This window comes from Antechinus flavipes, chromosome 4 (genome assembly GCF_016432865.1).
Source record: "Antechinus flavipes isolate AdamAnt ecotype Samford, QLD, Australia chromosome 4, AdamAnt_v2, whole genome shotgun sequence".
Taxonomy (NCBI): Eukaryota; Metazoa; Chordata; class Mammalia; order Dasyuromorphia; family Dasyuridae; genus Antechinus; species Antechinus flavipes.
In genome coordinates, this window is record NC_067401.1 from 80,641,289 (window position 1) to 80,659,492 (window position 18,204).

At 35.7% G+C, this 18,204-nt stretch overlaps 1 protein-coding gene across 1 annotated transcript in view; it reads right to left on the reverse strand.

Annotated features, from left to right (window-relative positions):
• Nucleotides 1-17,589, reverse strand: part of ACBD3 (acyl-CoA binding domain containing 3) — a 41,303-nt gene extending 23,714 nt beyond the window's left edge. Inside the window, exon 1 of the mRNA XM_051993413.1 lies at nt 17,257-17,589. Within this exon, the coding sequence (XP_051849373.1) occupies nt 17,257-17,569 (313 nt within the window). The 5' untranslated portion in view covers nt 17,570-17,589. The remainder of the gene's footprint in view (nt 1-17,256) is intronic.
• Between the last annotated feature and the right edge of the window lie 615 nt (nt 17,590-18,204).

An 18,204-nucleotide genomic window follows, 5' to 3' on the forward strand; every position in this document is an offset into this window, starting at 1 on the left:
AAAAATTATCATATGAGTAACAGTTGGAAGATGAAAGATATTATAGATATATCATTATCTTTGAATATCTGAAGGGTTAATATAAACAAAGGATTAGTTACGTTGTATGGCAAATTCAGATCAATCTGTTTAAGAAGTTACCTAAAAGCAGACTTTGGCCAATATTAAGGAAAAGTATTTTAAATATTTTAATGCTTAGAGACAGTCAAAAATGAAATGTACTGATTGATGAGGTGGTGAATTTCTTGTCACTAGAACTCTTTAGCAGTGGAATGATCATCTGTTCAACATATCAGCAAATCCAATTTTATATAATAGCCTTTCTTCATAACCACATAAAAGTATTTACTAAAACAATAATTATCCCCATCTTTACATTTGAGAAAACTGAAATGTAAGTTAAGTGACTTGTCCATGATCAAAAATTACTGGGCCAGGATTCAAAACTAGGTCGGCCCTGACTTCAGGATCAGCACTCCTTTCAGGATGGATGCAACAGAAGTCCTTTGTAATTTTGTAGATGACATGATTACATGAATTTTAAAATATAATAAAGCCTCAAAGTTTACATAAGTCACATTCTAAAAAGCTGACTCATTTTCAAGTTAAGAGTCCAATAGCTTGCATCTTGAATCAAGCCATATACTTAAGCAGTTCGGACGTGCTCCTCTGCCTGTGTATGCTCCCAGTTAGGTAGCACATAGATTGAATGCTGGCCCTGGAATCAGGAGGACCTGAATTCAAATCCAATCTCAGATACTAGCTGTGTGACCCTGGGCAAATCACTGGTTTGCCTCAGTTCCACCATCTGTAAGTTGAGCTGGAGAAGGAAATGGCCAACCACTCTAGTATCTTTACCAAGAAAACTCCAAAATGCGATTACAAAAAGTCAGACAAAACTAAGTAACACCACCACCCATTTACAAACATGATAGTTAAAACAGGCCTTATTAACATGTGGGGTATGAGAATAAATTGAATCAACATGGTAATTTCAGTTTTTTATAGCTTTAACAGGGCATCCAGCTTGCAAAATACAGCATAAGTATCTTGAATTGCTATATTCAAAATTTATCCATTCCAACCATTAGTTGCTTTTGACTACTTTTTCCATTCTGTCAGTTAAAAATAAAACCAAAATTACCAAAGAAATTCTAATTAGCCTCTATTCCCTGAAAAGGGACATAGAAGCAACCTCTTCCCAAATGATGTGTACTTAAGCAAATAAATAAGAAATCCTGATTATCAGCAAGTTTCAATGGCACATTCTATTATATAAAAATTTCCTTTCCTCCCAAAATATACAAAGAAAAAAAAAAAAGCACTATGTATTTTAATGTTTACTTCACCCACATAAAAATGTACCTAAAAAAATTTAATGGCAAACGAAAATGTTGATGTAATACAATTCCAGGACACAGCTTTATACATTAAGAACTACTTTAAAATTTCTATTAACTCCCCTCAGATTACACTAGTGGTCTTTAATTGGTCATCTTATTCATATTGAAAAGAAAATTATAAGCCAAAACTTCAATTGTTACATTACAGATAGGACTAACTTTCCTACTCTGCTATTTCCACAGTAAACAGGAAGGATAAAAGCCATACCTTAGAGTAATATATATGTAGCCTGTTACAGTTTTCACAAGTCTTCCCAAACATGATCCCATTTAAAAATTTCACAAAGATGGGCATAAAAAAATGGAAGGTCTTGCAAAGCAAGAACTAGGCCTTTCCTTGGCCTACATAACATACATAGGATGCTACCAGTAAAAGATGGAGAAAAACACTAATAAAATTAGAGCTGGAAGGGACTCCTTTGAACTCTAATCTAATCCTCCCATTTTACAAAAGAAAGAACTGAGAAGTTCTGGAACATTTGAATTTTGAAAACAATTCTCTAAAGCCTCACATAGAAAAATGGCTGATAGTGTTACTTTCTCATATCCATATAAAATGCACATAATGCTTAGGTTTCTATAGAGGCTCAATAGCATTAAAATATTTAAAAGGTATTTTTAGAGATCAATATTTCTAACGATAAAACCATAGAAAAGTGCAACAACATAAAGCATTATACTCAGCAATACAGACCCCTACAATTATCTGTACTAAATTAGTTATTACAAAAAACAGGAAAATGAGTAACAGGATATGGGTAAGAATGGAGCACATTTCTGAAAATACTTGCAGAAAGTCCTGTTAGTAATCCTACAAAGAGAACAGCATAAACACCAACTCAAATACCACCTAAAGCTGAAACAAAAGTAACGTGTAATTGAGAATGGCTTTAGTTTAGAATTATAAAATTAAAGAAGCATATAACAAAGGCAACAGTCACAGAAACTTGTGACAAATGATTCCAACGTAATTTCATAGGAAACTAAATTAATCTGCCGCTAAAAATGATTAACTTATAAGATCTAGATAATTTTCTTTCTTTGGGGGGAGATTAGTATTCCTATTACCATAGAAATAACATGAGAAACAATGAGGGGCAGTCAAAAAGGGTCACCTCCAAACTCTACCTCAGACACTTCAGGTTCACTGACCAAGAGTAATTTTCATCTTACTTGAGGCTTCCTTTTCCTCATTTATAAAATGAAGCTAATACAGGTTGGAGTAGCTACTTACTTGCCTTTTGACTTTAAGCAAATCACTGGACTAGTTTCATCATCTGTAAAATGTAGGGATCAAAAAAACCTCTGAGCCCTTTCCAGATCGTGTGTGTGTGTGTGTGTGTGTGTATACACACACACACACACACACACACATATATATATTTATATATCTATGTATACACACACACATATATATATTTATATATCTATGTTTCTTCCATAGGACTGTTATGAGAAGCAAATGAAAAACTTCATGTAAATGAAGTGTTTTGCAAAACACTAAGTAAATGATCTCTATTATTTAGTGCATAAAGTTTGAGAGTAAGGCGAAAAATGCATAAAAATTCATTGATTCAATTTTTTAAGTGAAAACTATTGATAAAGTGGCTCTCATCAGTGAGATCTCTGAACAGCCAGTTCAATTACAGACCTCTGATGCTAGACCAGGATTAAAAGAATGAGAAATTTATTCATCAGACTAATTTTCAACCATCAAATTGACTAGACCTACCCCTGAATTATTCCACTGGAATAATGAGACACACAAGGCTTTCCAATGACTAGACTAGAAACAGAACTATTTGACCAAACAGTTTTGCTTTACGACAGCATTTTGTCTAATATGAGAATCTAAAAAGGCTGTGGAGTAAGGATCTTTCACTCTACATTACAGAATGCCAACAAATAATAAGAACTCTAGCAAAGAAATGGAAAGCTTCCTTGACACTAGGAGATTTCCATCCCTCTTCCCCAATAAGTGAATTTTGATATTTAGGATTACCAATTTCAGTTATAACAACAACAACTTATTGCAAATGTAGCTCTCTGGGTGCTTTCAAGTTTGAAAAGTAGTTTTCATACACTCTTTTTTGAGTTTTAAAACAATTCTCTCAAGTAGGTATTATTATATAATTGTAATTCCATTTTATAAGTAATGAAACTGAAAATGATAGGCTATGATTTTGACTATGACCACAAAGCTAGAAACTCGAGTCTTCTAAGACTTCAGGTTCTTACAGTGCTTTAAAACCCCATATAGGATCTCATAACTGAATATGGGGTGATAAAATTAATTCTATAGTAAATGTTTGACTTGCACACCTATTTTATATACTTATATACTTGGGGGTCACATAAAAATTTCTCAAGTACAAAGTGCAAAAAGTTTAAGCCCTGATCCAAACTACAAATATAGCACTTTACCTCCTATGCTATGCTGCTTCTCTGACACACACATTTCCTTAAAAGTTTTCCCTATACTTCTAAAGATAGTCAAATGAATTTAGATTATTTTTCCTGAACTCTATAGGAGAAGGAAAAGGACAGGTATGGGTATGTGGTAAAAGGTGCATAGCAAATGCACTGAACTGTATCACAGGGCCTAGGTTTGAACCATTTCATTTAAAGCCTGTGAACATGGTTAAGTATGATCTCTGGGCTTCATCTTCCCTATCTCTAAAATGAGAAGGCTGAACTAGAGGCTTCTAAGGGCTCTTCAAATTCTACATCTACGATTACTTAGAGATAAGAAAATAAATGCACTTGACTACTGAAGATAAAACTAGGAGAATACTTGATACTGCTTTTCTATATTTGAGTATTTTGGAATATTTTAATAAGGGTTGCAAATGATTAAAAAATAAAAATTTATCAGACAAGTCAGGCTTTTTAACGTGAAGTTCTTTAATTTCCTCATAAGCACTATGCCTGAAAAAACTAAAACGGTAAAGAATTATTTTTATTACATCTTCATAACAACCTAGAACTATATGCTGCTATTATTATTATTTTTTGCTGAGGCAATTGGGGTTAAGTGACTTGCCCAGGGTCACACAGTTAGGAAGTGGTAAGTGTCAGAAGTCCTAATTGAACTCAAGTCCTCCTGACTTCAGGGCTAGTATTCCATCCACTGTACCAACTAGCTGCCCGCACCAACTAGCTGCCCCTTTATGCTATTATTAACCCCCATTTACCAAGGAGGAAATTGAGGCTCAAAATAGTTAAACACGTTGGTCACAAAACCATTAAATGGATTCAAACCCAGATTTTCCTGACTTTATTTCCTCCACTAAATCATACTACTATTCTGGTTGATATGCTATTTATACAAAAATATTCAAAGGAACACAATTTGTAATTTTTTTAAAAAAGTTAGAAACTAATTATGTGTCCAACAACTGGTAAATGGCTAAAAAATTGTGAAATGTGAATTAATCTTCACCAACAATGAAATGTCATTGAGTCATAAATAACAAGAATGAAGAATTTACAGAAATGCAAAGAAAACATGAAACTAGGATGAAGTACATCCAAAAGAATACAAATTGTGTAACTCCATATGTAAATACTTTAAATGGCAACTAAACTTAGGTGAAATATATTATTATTATCTTGTTAGTATCACAGGCTTCCTGTTTGGGAGGAAAGGGGGACAAAAGGTTGATAAATATAGTTTCCACTTTTGACTGTTTTGATTGTTTTCAAGAATTATACTTTTTATTGAAAATTTACCAATAAGAAACAAAAAAATCTGAGCTTTTCCCCAAAATGAAAAATTATAAAGGGTTAGGCTGCATTTCAGCTCAGATCTGACTGCAAGTCCAGCATTTCATCCACTGCATTAGCTACTTGTCCCTGCACAAAATACAGGAGGAATCATATTAAAAATAGTGACCGTTAGAAATCTGAGATCACTAAAAGAGTTTGCCATTTCCTGGAGATAGAACATCTTGATTTCTTAATTCTAGTCCATCACTGTGGTGAATATCTTTTATCTTTATACATATTTGAAGGCCTGTTTCCTACTAATCTCCTCATGGAAGATACCACTGACAAATGCATAGATGATTCTCAAAAACTTTCATATAGAAGAGAAAGTATATGTGTGTGTGTATATATATATTCATTGATTTTTCCCAATTGCCTTTTTCAATCTTAATAAAGACCAAGATTTCTTTTTTCCATATTTTAGGAGCCTTTTCTTCTTTCAGATAGCTTAAAATCAATCTTCAAAATTATGTAATCTCCAAAATAGATTTCCTACAAATACATGGATTAATTTACATGCTCTTTTGGCCTTTACTGTGTTCAATGGCATTTTTAATCCCGGAACTAATTATACCCAGGTCTGTGACATTCGTATTAACTGTGGTGACTTTAAACATCGTCGATGGTAAATTTTGTTATAAATCCTTTTCCAGTTCTTATACTTTGTTTTCCTTCTTTCATTCTCATCCTGATTTTGTTTAAATGGGCCTAAGAACAAATTTTCTTTAAATTAATTCTGTTCTACCATTGCTTGTCTCTGTTTTATAAAGACATACTACCATAATTCTCCAGCACCTATCTCCCTAATATTTTACAAATGAGTTTATTTTCTAAACAGTGCCTTTAGCTGCCATTCATATCTGCTTAGCAAATAATCTGAGTATTTGCTGACTAATATGTTCTTTTGGTGTCCTTGTTATGGCAAATGATTTTCACAAATTAAATTTTTTATAATCTATGTCAATGTCATTTCTACAATCCACTGCCTAGTTTTCATTAATTGTTTAAATAAATTAGAATTAGATGCTTCAATTATATGCCATTACCAATAAATAATGTTAACAACAATCTATTAAGTGCCCACTATATCTAAGGCACTAGATTAAATACTAAGAATACAAAAAGGGGCAAAAGATAGTCCTTGATCTCTAAGAATTTACAATCTGATGGAGGCAACAACACAGACAGACTATACATACACACACATATACACAAAGCTATATCAAACAGGACAAAAAGGAAATAATCAAAGAGGGAAAGCATTAGGGTTGGAAAGGCTTCTTGTACAAGACAGGATTTTAGTTGGGATTAGAAGGTCACACATAGGAGGGAGAGCATGAAGACAGCCAAAGAGAATGCCTAGTGACGAGATGGAATTGTCTCCTTTGTGGAAGAGCCAGAAGACCAGCATCACTGGAGCAAAGAGCACATGTCAGAAAGTAAGATATAAAAACACTGCAAAGGTAGGAAGGGGCTAAGTTATGAAGCACTCTGAATGTACATAGTAAAACAGCATTTTGTATTTATTCCTGAAGACAACAAAAAAGTCACTGGAGTTTATTTTAGGGGGTGGGGAGGTGGGTTAGACATGATCGGAACTGTGCTTTGGGAAAATCACTTTTGTGAGTAAAATGGAGGATTCACTGGAATAGGGAGAGTTGATCCAGGCAGACCTACCAGTAAGCTATGACAATAGTCCAGATGTGAGATGATATGGGGCTATTATCAGGGCATTATCAAAGGAATGGGGCTAAGGGAGCACATCTGAGGTTTGTTGCAAAGTTTAACTCGACAGGCTTTGGTTAACAGCTTGAATATAGGGATAAGAGATACTAAGAAATCCAGAATGACTCCCAGGTGGCGAGTCTGAGGGTCTGGGAGGAGGATGTGCTGCCCTCAAGGGCACTACTCTCAAGAGTAATATGGGGGAAAGAAGGAAGAGTTTAAAGATGAGTTCTATTGGGACATAATGCGTTTAAGATGTCTATTGGACTTCCAGTTAAAAAAAAATTGAAATGCAGGTTCAAAAAAAGTTGAATATATGAGCTTGGGAATTAGCAAAGAAAGTTTGAATTGGAAAAGTCACTGTGGAAAGTGGAATAATGTGTTGATATGAGAGGCATTGTCTGAGAGGATTGCCTAGCTTCAGTGAACAGTCCAGCTGAAGTTATGGAACATAAATTTGTATCGGATCTTGTCAGATACAGGGATTTTTCTCCATCTTCATTCAGTAGCACAAATATATATTAAAAAAAGGTGCTGAATGGTGAAAGTGCTGCAAGGCTGAAGTTGGCTACACTTAATCAGTGATATCAGGGAGAAAGGGATTCAAATGAGGAGTACCAGGTAGAGTTAAGATAAAAAGGAGAGAGCAGTGAGAGATCAAGGGACAGGTTTATGTAAGGGAAGGCAGAGAGAGAGATGAAAAGCCAACAGATGAATGGTTCAATAAGAGGATTTCAGAATTTTTTAATGTGGGTGTAGTACACATGTGGATGATGGCAAGATCAAGTCTATGATGATAAAGGTGTGTATCTCTGGTGGGGTGGAAAGGTAAATGATGGAAGTAAGTAGATTAGGGTATTTGAGGGAGAACCAATATGTATGTTGAAGTACCCTACTATGAAGGCAGAAGTTGGAGGAAAAATGTCAGGTATCAAATTCACCAGGGAAATCTAGAGACAACAGCAACCAGGATTCTGATAGTGATAGATATGAAGTGCATGAACATTAAAAGAGAGATTTCTGAATGATGGATGAAGGAGGGAAACCTGGAAGTGATAATGGAGAGCAAGGAATACTCAAACTTCCCAGCTGAGGAATATGAGTAAAGGTGCAGCCAGTACTGGAAAGGAAGGTTATCCAGAACTATTATTCTTTCTTCTAGCTTTTCCCCAATTCTAATTCTTCCTCTAACAAGTCAAGTATCTAAAGAGCTGTTCAAGTGATGACCTACATTAATGATGTCTTTTCCAGTCCTTTAAAATATAATCAATTACATCATCTGTGATGTTATGCATTGCTCACCATGTCCAATACCTTCTTGTCTTCTCAGAGAAAACAGTCATGATATAAGTGTATGAGACTTCTGTAAATCTTGTAAGTCCGGCCTTTTTCATTCTTTATTCCCAATCAATGCTTTTATATCTCCTTAGTATCTATTCCCAAGTTAAAAATTGGGTTGTTACATGAAGTGATAAGGCAATTCTAAGAGATTTGTGATGGAAATTGCCATACACAATCAGAGAGGGAAGCATATATAGTATTTTCATCTTTTTATTGTTGTTGGTTTGCTTTTTTTTCTTTCTCATGTTTATTTTCACTTTTGTTCTGATGTTTCTTGCACAGCGTAACAAATATGGAAATGCTTTTAAAAATTGCACATGTTTAACCTATATTAGATTGCAAGCAGTCTAGGGAAGGGGGGATGGAAAGGAGAGAAAGAAAAATTTACAAGGTTTTGCAAAGATGAATGTTGAAAACTATCTTTGCATGAATTTGAAAAAATAAAATAATAAAACAAAAAATGAGTTTAAAAAAAAATCAAGTTATTACTGTAGTTTTTGATGCTATGTAGCTTTGTCTTAGAAGGCAAACAAAACTAGTATAGTTACTTTTTGGTGATATGTAGCTTCCTAAAAAGACTTTCTTCTCATTTTTATTGAAGATGATGAATAACTTCACTTTGCCTTTTTCTTTAAGTCTGACAAGATGTCTTGCTGTTTTACAGAACCAAAAGAAAAAATAACTGCAGAATAACTCAAGATTTCAAAACTATGTGACTGTTTTATTATGAAATACAACCAAAACAGCAACAATTTTTTACATCTCAACTTCATGATTGAAAGTTTTGTTGTTTTCATGAAGAATCAAAAAGCAGGCACTTAACTATCATCTTAAAATTTCACACAAAATTATCATGCTGGTTATTTGAGAAAGTCATTATTAGCATTAAAAGAGGCATAATTCATAAGCAAAAGGAAATTTTTCCTAAATCTTTTTAGGACAATGATTTATAAAATATACAAAGGCTACTTTGACACAAAAGAAAAAAATAATTTTTTATTGATTCAGTCTTTAAGATCAAGACTTAAGTCTTGTTTAGCCTACAGTACAATAATATTAAACACTACACATTCCTATTACCAAAGACAAAATAACACACAATACCTTTTAAGAATCATGTTCTACAACTGAAGAATGAACTTAAGCCTAGGAGAGTGCAATCAGGGAGACAGCCAGGTAGCTCAGTGGATAAAGCACTGAGTTTGGAGTCAGAAAAACCTATTCAAAGGTGATATCAGATACTTACTAGCTGTGTGACCCTGGGTAAGTCACTTAACCTCTGGTTCCCTTAATCCACCGGAGAAGGAAAGGACAAATCACTCCAGTATATTTGCCAAGAAAATGCCACATGTGACAACAATGCTTGGAGTTTACTAGAATATAGGATGAGGAGAGAAATTATTTTCATGCCTGTTAAAAATATCATAATATCCTCTAAACCAGGGGTTCTTAATTTTTTTTTTTCTCTCATGTATCCTATGGCAGTTTGAAGTTTGTGAACCCTTTCTTTTCAGAACCAAGTTTTAAATGTATAACATATACAGAACTTACAAAGGAAACTATACCAAAACACAAATGTCAAGTTCAAGTATTGCAAATTAAGAATCTCTGTGAGTCTAAACCTTTAGTCAATTTAAATACTAAATAAAATTATAAGGATGCTTTAGTAAATTCTTAAGGTTAACCTTGAGCTCTTTAAGAAAAAGGAGGAATACTGGGGCAGTTAGATAGCTCAGTGGATAGAATACCCATTCTGGTGACAGGAGGACCCGAGTTAAAATCTGCCTTCAAACACTTAATACTTCCTAGTTGTGTGATATGTTGGTAAATCACAATCCCAAGTGCCTAGCCAGAAAAAAAGAAAAGAAAAAAAAGAAAAATATTTTTTAAAAAAATTAGCAGGCAATATCTCTATTTTCTATAAACATTAACAGCTTACTTTTTTCTTTTTTAACCTAAGTTAGGAATATACTGGCTACTCACCATGGAGTATTTTTTTCAAAGGGTAAAAATATGCTTTTACAGTCCTGAACTAGAGAAAACTTCTAATAGTTTAATTAATAAAAACACTCCTTCCTTACCCACCCCGCCTCCCCGGCTAAGATGTGTCCCTGATTTAACTGACAGCAATGGAACTGGTAAAGAAGAAAGGAGGACTTCAGAGAAAGAAATACATTTTCAGCAAAACTGATTAAAATCAATAATGAAATGTAATTTGGATTATTTTACCTTAAGAATTAGCCTAAAATAGCTTGGAAACAGCACAGAAAGCAACTGACAAATATGTCAAATTTCAATCAGCTTTACCGAAAATAAAACTACATCAATGAGGAGGAATATATGTGTGTGTGTGTGTGTATGTGTGTGTGTGTGTTATCTGTGCATATACATGCGTGAGCACACTCTCAACACTCTCTCTCTCTTTCTCTCTCTCATTTATTCAATGACCTATTGAGAGGGTAAGAGAGGCTGAGTGAGGATGCAAGAGTGTCTTAAGTGATTCAAGAGACAACTTCTAGGTTATATTCTTACTTAATTTGTTAGCATAATGACTTTACACTTACAATAAAAATTCTGAAACTTATTCTATTTAAAGAATTTGACAGTAATTATGTAATTATAGCCACCCAGCCAAAATGTGCAAGTCTGTAATCAACTGATCTGCTCCTACTTAAGAAGCAGCATAACATAAGAAGGACACCTGGGTTCAAACTTTGATACTAATTAACTATGTGACATTGGGCAAGTTATGATATCCCCCTAAGCCTCAGTTTTCTCATCTTAAAAATGGGAAGAATAATACATACAAACTAATCTCAAAGGACTACGGTGAGGAAAGTGCTTTATAAATCTTAAACCACTTCATACATGTGAATAATTACCAAAAAAAAAAAAAAAAAATTTGAACCTCTTCTCTCTTATATAGAATATGTACCAAAATTAAGAAAGAAATATGCAGCTATTTCTGAAATGATTTAAGGATAGTGCTGCCAAAGGGGATGGAACCTTTATACTTCAAACTTCCAATGTCTAAAAAAATTGAGGTAAGCCCCTCTCAAAAAAAATTAAAATTTAATTTAATAAATAAAATTGCCTTTGGAACTATGCTCAAAAAGTTATCAAACTGTGCATATCTTTTGACCCAGCAGTGTTTCTACTGGGCTTATATCCCAAAGAGATCTTAAAGGAGAGAAAGGGACCTAAACGTGCAAAAGTATTTGTGGCAACCCTTTTTGTAGTGGCTAGAAAGTGGAAACTGAGTGGATGCCCATAAGTTGGAGAATGGCTAAATACATTGTGGTATATGAACGTTATGGAATATTATTGTTCTGTAAGAAATGACCAATAGGATGATTTCAGAGATGCCTGGGGAGACTTATATAAACTGATGCTAAGTGAAATGAGCAGAACCAGATCATTATACACAGCAACTATACTATAACAATACTATACGATGATCAATTCTGATGGACATGACTTTCTTCAACAATGAGATGATTCAAACCAGTTCCAATTGTTCAGTAATGAAGAGAGCCATCTACACCCAGAGAGAGAACTATGGGAACTGAGTGTGGACCACAACATAGCATTTCCACTCTCTCTGTGCAGTTTTTTTTTCTTTCTAGATCCGATTTTTCTTGTGCAGCAAGGTAACTATGTAAGTGTGTGTGTGTGTGTGTGTGTGTGTGTATAGGATTTAACATGTCATTTAACACATTTAACATGTATTGGACTACCTGCCATCTAGGGGAGGGGGTGGGGGAAGGAGGGGAAATTTTGTAACAGAAGGTTTTGTAAGGGTCAATGTTGAAAAAATTACCCATGCATGTATGTTTTGTAAATAAAAAGATATAAAATAAATGAACAAATTAGTCAATCAATTAATTAAATTGCCTTAATACTAGGCTGGTATGAAAAACCAAATATAATTAGGTTGGTAAAGAAAAAAAAATCTAATTTTTAGAAAAATTAGAGGGAGGGAGGGGAAAAATTGGAACAGAAGCGAGTGCAAGGGATAATATTGTAAAAAAATTACCCTGGCATGGATTCTGTCAATATAAAGTTATTATAAAATAAAATAAAATATTAAAAAAAAATTAAGGGTAATACTAAATTCTCACAACTAGTAATCAAAATACCTCTAAAGCTGATAGTAAACTCTATTAACAAATTAAGATTATTTAATAGTCTTTATGATATGAAAAGAATGTTAATTTGTACTGATTCACTTAAAAAGCATCGAGCTTTTGGAAATGGACTTAAGATAACCTCCAAATAAGAAATATCTTGGTTTCAAACTAACTGGATAAGGACTAACAGATCAGAACAGAATTGTTTTAAGGGTGAATTGGTCAGAGGCCTAGCTAAATTTTCTGGTGATCCCATACTTCTTCCCTTGCACTCTAAATATTCATTCCTTTTGCTGGCTGTATATCTGTACAGAAGGGTGAAAAATGAGTGCATGAAAATGAAAACCTCAAGTGACAGTTTCAAATAACATATGACCTTGGGGGGAAAAATTGAGAATTTGCTCTCACCTTGCTCTTGAGAACTCTCTCAACATCCTTCCTTCACCCCCATTAAAACCCCATTTCCTATTTTCTAATGTGTTTTGTTGTGGCAGTGGTGGTGGTTGTGGTTGTTTGTTTTTAAATCCTTAGAAATGTTTAAGGAAAGTCAAAGAAAAATTTAAAACCTTAGAATTTTCACAAAATTATCTATTCTCTATTGATAATAATAACTCTGTCAATTAAACAACTATTGTCCTCAACATGATTGAAAAACCTATATAATTTCTACATTTTGAAAATTTTAAATAGTTCAGTTCAAGACATCAGATGGTCAACAAACATTTAAGTATTTACAGTATAGCACTGTGCTAAGGGCTGGGCCATGCAAAGAAAGGCAAAAACAATCTTTTCTCTCAAGTAATTCATATTCTAACATGGTAGACAACAGGCAAATAGCTATGGACATATAAGATATATACAGGATAAATTCAAGGTTTAAAAAAAAAATTCAATTACCAAATTGTATACCAAATAAAAATGCATAAGATGTCAAGAAAAAAAATTTAGGCAAAAAAGCAAAATTAAAAGCTTGCTTGGAATCTAGGATTTTTTTTAAAGTGTATATTCCTCTGTGATTCCATTCAGAAACAGTCATTCTAACATTTATTAAGCCAAGACCCGAACTGTGCAAGAGGGAGGAGCATAGAAGAGAGAAACAAAACATCCCTTATTTTCAAGAGATTTACAATCTAGTAGGCAAGGGGAGAAAGCACGTGCAAATGAGTACATGAAGAGGATAAAAAGCAAAGCAACTTCCGGGTTATTGGTCCACAATGAACACTGAAATAAAAATTCTTTGTTTCCTTGAGAACTATAATTCCCAGTGCTCTTAGTTAGAAAAATCAAACTGTATAAATGATTTCTAGTCAACTACTGCATCAATTGCAAATGAAACATCCCAAAGGATCCCAAAGGAACAAATTAATTTGTTCTAGGAATAGGAAAATGACCTAACAAACGAATGTCTAACCAGTAACATCAAGATTCTAAACTTAAATTTTTTGCTGGTTGCATAGGTATGTAAAACCCCAAAAGGTTTTGGGTCTGGGTTTTTTTTTTTTGTCATCACAGAAAAATTTCAAATACTTAACAGCACATTTTAAAATATATCCCTATGTAGGAATCATGAAAAGGATGCTTCAATACTCATATTTTTTTATTGCCATTTGAAAAATTTTCCAGAAAAGTATGACATCAACCCAGACAGTTTCTATTATTTTTAATTATTCAGAAATTAAGATATTTTGGATTTCCTTTTTATGTTCTGCTTTGCATAAAGAATATTCATTTGTTGCTTGTTAATCAAAATTTAAAAAGTAAAACTTTTTTTTAAGGGAGAAAAAAAATATTTCAGACAGGTAGCATCTAACTCAAATTGAGCCCACCGAAAATTTCCTGGTGATCTTCATTTGTCTCTCTGTTCTCTAAACTTTTTTTTTTAATATCTATAATTTCTGAATGATTAAAAATTATTCAAAAATACTTAATTTTCAATCCGGTAGTCTATTTCTTGTCGACCCTGAAATGATTTTAATCTAATTAATTTCTTCTATCCTATAACTAGATTCTACCTAATTGGTCTGTAACTCTTAAAGATCACAGGTTTATTCCCTCTATTCATCTAGATTCAAAAAGCTTTAAAAAATAAAAAAATAAAAAGCTTATTAAATTCTACATTCTGTGTCTCCTGACCCCATTTAAACGAAATTTGCTTTAAAAAACAAAACAAAAACAAAAACAAAAAACCACTTTATGCTTACATTTAACTTTTTCAATTTTTTTTTCATCTGTTTCTCATTTCATCTTCATACTAATTTGTGGTACAAAAAAGTTATTTCCCCCCACCCACCCACCCAATGGACAGCAATGCAAAAGTGCAGAGGATTAATTAGCAGGATTATAGCCTACAGTGGAGGCTATATACTAGGAGAACCAGACTAGGATGTATGGACTTCCAATATGTTATCTTTCAAATGGACTGAGATATCCTTCTTTCCAAGGTCTAGTTTTATTCTATCAAGTAAAAAGAAATACTTCATATCTCAAACCTGTTGGGGAACAGGTAAAATTTTCTGAGCAAAAATCAAATCCACATTACAATGATCTTGTCACTCATTCCAAGGGAAATTTCACTTTGCAGTAGCACCGTTTTAGAAAAATGAATCAAAGTCCATGTAGGTCAGCAAGCTGGGGGAAAAAACCAAAACTTACTATCCTTGGTGACAAGGAAAGGCAATGATTCCATTATTCTACTTTTTCCATTAATTCAATGTACATTTCTTCTGACCACTTTTGGTCCCTCCTTTTTATTTTTCAATTAGGCATTTGCCATACCAAGCCATTTGTTGCCAAATGATCCACAAATGGAGACCTTTAATCACAACTATATTGGTTCCTTAATATAATTACTTGGCCTTAGCTTGAGGCAGCTTAAACTAGAAACTAACAAACTTTACATATTAAGTGGCTTTTATTTCAAGATATGAGATTTCTAGCACTAAGAATAAAGCTTCGTACTTTCAGAAGAGAGTTCTACTATCCAAGTATAACAAGTGTAATTTAAATCTAGCATCTCTTAATACAAGGGGAAATTATTATACCAGTTTTACTGCAATTCTGTTATAGTCTGTGGAGGCTGAAAACTTAAGATAACAGTATTTTAAACTATAAAGACTACAGACCTGTATGTAAATGAGGTTTACAAAGACACAGTGGATAGAGTAGAAAATGTGCCTTTAAGCTCTGACACAAATCAATTGTATGGCCTTGGACAAGTCATTTAATCTCTCAAGGGTCCTATGTAACTAAAGTCATAAATTACAGAAAAATGCCTAATCTGCTTTGGTGAAGGACTCATCTACACTAGGAGTTCCCGACATACTGATAAAATCGATGATCTCACACCAAAGAAATGTCTTGCCATTATGATTGTTTTACTTTACAATTCAATTCAAACCCCCTAAGACAGTGCTGGCACACAGCAGAAACTTAATGTTTGTTGACTGACATTTATTAGAGCCTTATTATATGCAAAACACTAAAAAGAGAAGGCAGCACTGAATACTGATCACTTAAATCAAAAGAGCTAAAACTATTTCTCCATTATCATTTCTCTAAACTGTGAGCACATGCCACAATTACCTCTTACTGTGAATAAAGTGAAGACAATAAGGTGCAATAAATTCTAAACAGTTTGACTTAACCAACAACCTGGTTAATTAATAAAGAGATGTCTGAACCAGTTAAAGTCATAGGCAGTTTAGTGACACAAGATCTCTTTAACTTCTAATAAACATATAAGATGAGAGGGACATTGTTCAGAAACTACTTTTAAAGTATTCACGATAACATAGAAATGGGAAACATCGTGGATTATCGGCTAGACCTCTAAATTAAAGAGTCAAAAGCCCAGAGTTTGAAATCTACATCAGTCCAGTACAACGTGAAAGGGATTTTCAAGCATGAGTGAAAAAGATGACCACGAGACCTCTTAATTTAATGTTAATCATAATCATGGGGAACTGACAACTTCTCTCTGTTTCAATTTCCTATTTCATCTTTTTTAAAAGGGTTTTTGAGAGGAAAGTAATTTGTTAAGTTATTACCCTGTATCTTAAACCAAGTTTCCCCAAATAAATCACATTTGCTGTTTTATCCTACAATCCTTACCATATTAGCCCAATGATTTTGCCTGGGGAAAGGACATCCCCACAACGGACCAGATCAATCATTCAAATTTTCCCCTACAAGGTAGAAAACCACGACAGACAGACCACGGAACACTAGTCGTAGGTTGGAGTGGAAAAATAGAAGTAGTTTCAAGAATAGCCAGACGGAATCCAAATACTTGAAGTTAGGATCAAGATTTTAATAATAGCCCAGAAGTCACCAAGCAAACATTCCTTCAGTCCTTCACCTGGAGGTGTGATAAGCAGGAGGAGCTACCAGGGGTGGGCTCCGGTCCTGCCTCCAGGTAGTCCTAGAGACAATCATACCACCAGAGAATCCAATGCAACTTCTGGTCGGGAATCTCCGAAATTTCGGGAAGTAGAAATAAGTTCAGGAAAAAGCTTCTCTCCCTCCCTGCCCCATCCCCCAAAGAGAGAACAACGTGGCGTACCTAGAGAGTTGTCAAATGAAGCAAAGAAAGTTTTTGGTGGTTTTGGTTCGTTTTGGGGTCTGGGGTGGAATCAGACCTAGAAGAGCACCCCAGGAGAGAAGGGGAGATAGGAGTATTAGGAACTGCGCAGCAGCAGCAAGGCCCCGAGAAACGTAAGAAGGGGCAGCTGGCTCAGCGGAGAGAGGGGCCCGAGGGGCCCAGGACGAGCCCCCAGGGACCCGGCTCTAGGAAGATAGAGCGGCAGTCGGGGCCGGAGGCTGCCTAGGCACCGTGCTCCGACTTGACTGAGGAGGTGGGCGGGGCGGGTGGCAGCCAAAGGCCGGCTCACCTTTAAAGAAGCGGAGTGCCAGGGTGTACAGCTCCTCCAGGCCGAAGCCCCAGAACTCCTCCAAGCACAGAGAGTCGTCCGCCGCTGTCACCCGAGCCGGGGCTGGAGGCGCCGCCGGGGCCGGGCCCTCGGCCGCCGCCTCATCCTCCCCGGCCTCCTGCCGCCTCTCCGACGCCGCCTCGGGCTCAGACCCCGTTGGGGGCGGCGGCAGCAGCGGTGCGCCCTCGGCGCTAGGCCGCTCCTCCGGGTCCGGGCTCAGTGTGAGACCGTCGATGGAGACCTCGAGCCGCTCCGCACTCAGCACCCCCGCCATCTCGGGCTGCGCCTCCTCTGCTGCGGACAGGCGGCGGCCACGTATCTACTTCCTGCTGCACTCTGACCTCTGCCGGCCCACAGAGGAACTTCCGGGAGGGGAAGCGGGAGGCAGGACGAGTCTGGATTGCCCCGCCCCAAGGACGTTCCTCTGTCCCAGGCTCCGCCCTTTCGGCTTCTCTTCTCCAAACCCTTTGCGAGAGCAAACGCTCAGGAATTTCCCTGATGGCGACCCGTAGCCCCGACGTGGCAAATCTCTGTTTTAGCTTCTTTTCCCGAGACCACAACTGACTCTTGAGCTTGGTATTTTTAAACCCTTGCCGAGCTTGGTCCCTACCTGTTCCAGCAGGCCTTTGCGCAGGCTCTCTCTCTTCTTGCTTTCCTCGCCTCTGGCTTTGGAATCCCTAAAGTCATTCAACGTCTACCAAGACCCACTGTCTCAATCAGACTTTTCCGGATCTCGCTAATTTTTAGTTCCGTCCCCCCTCAGTTCAAAGGAGATTACTTTCCATTTACTTTATTAGCTGTGCACACGTCGTGCCCCACCCAGCCCAGTAAACTGTACACTCCTCAATGACTTCTCATTTTTTATCGTGCTATCCCCAGGGCCTGGAACATTATTTAGTAATGCTTATT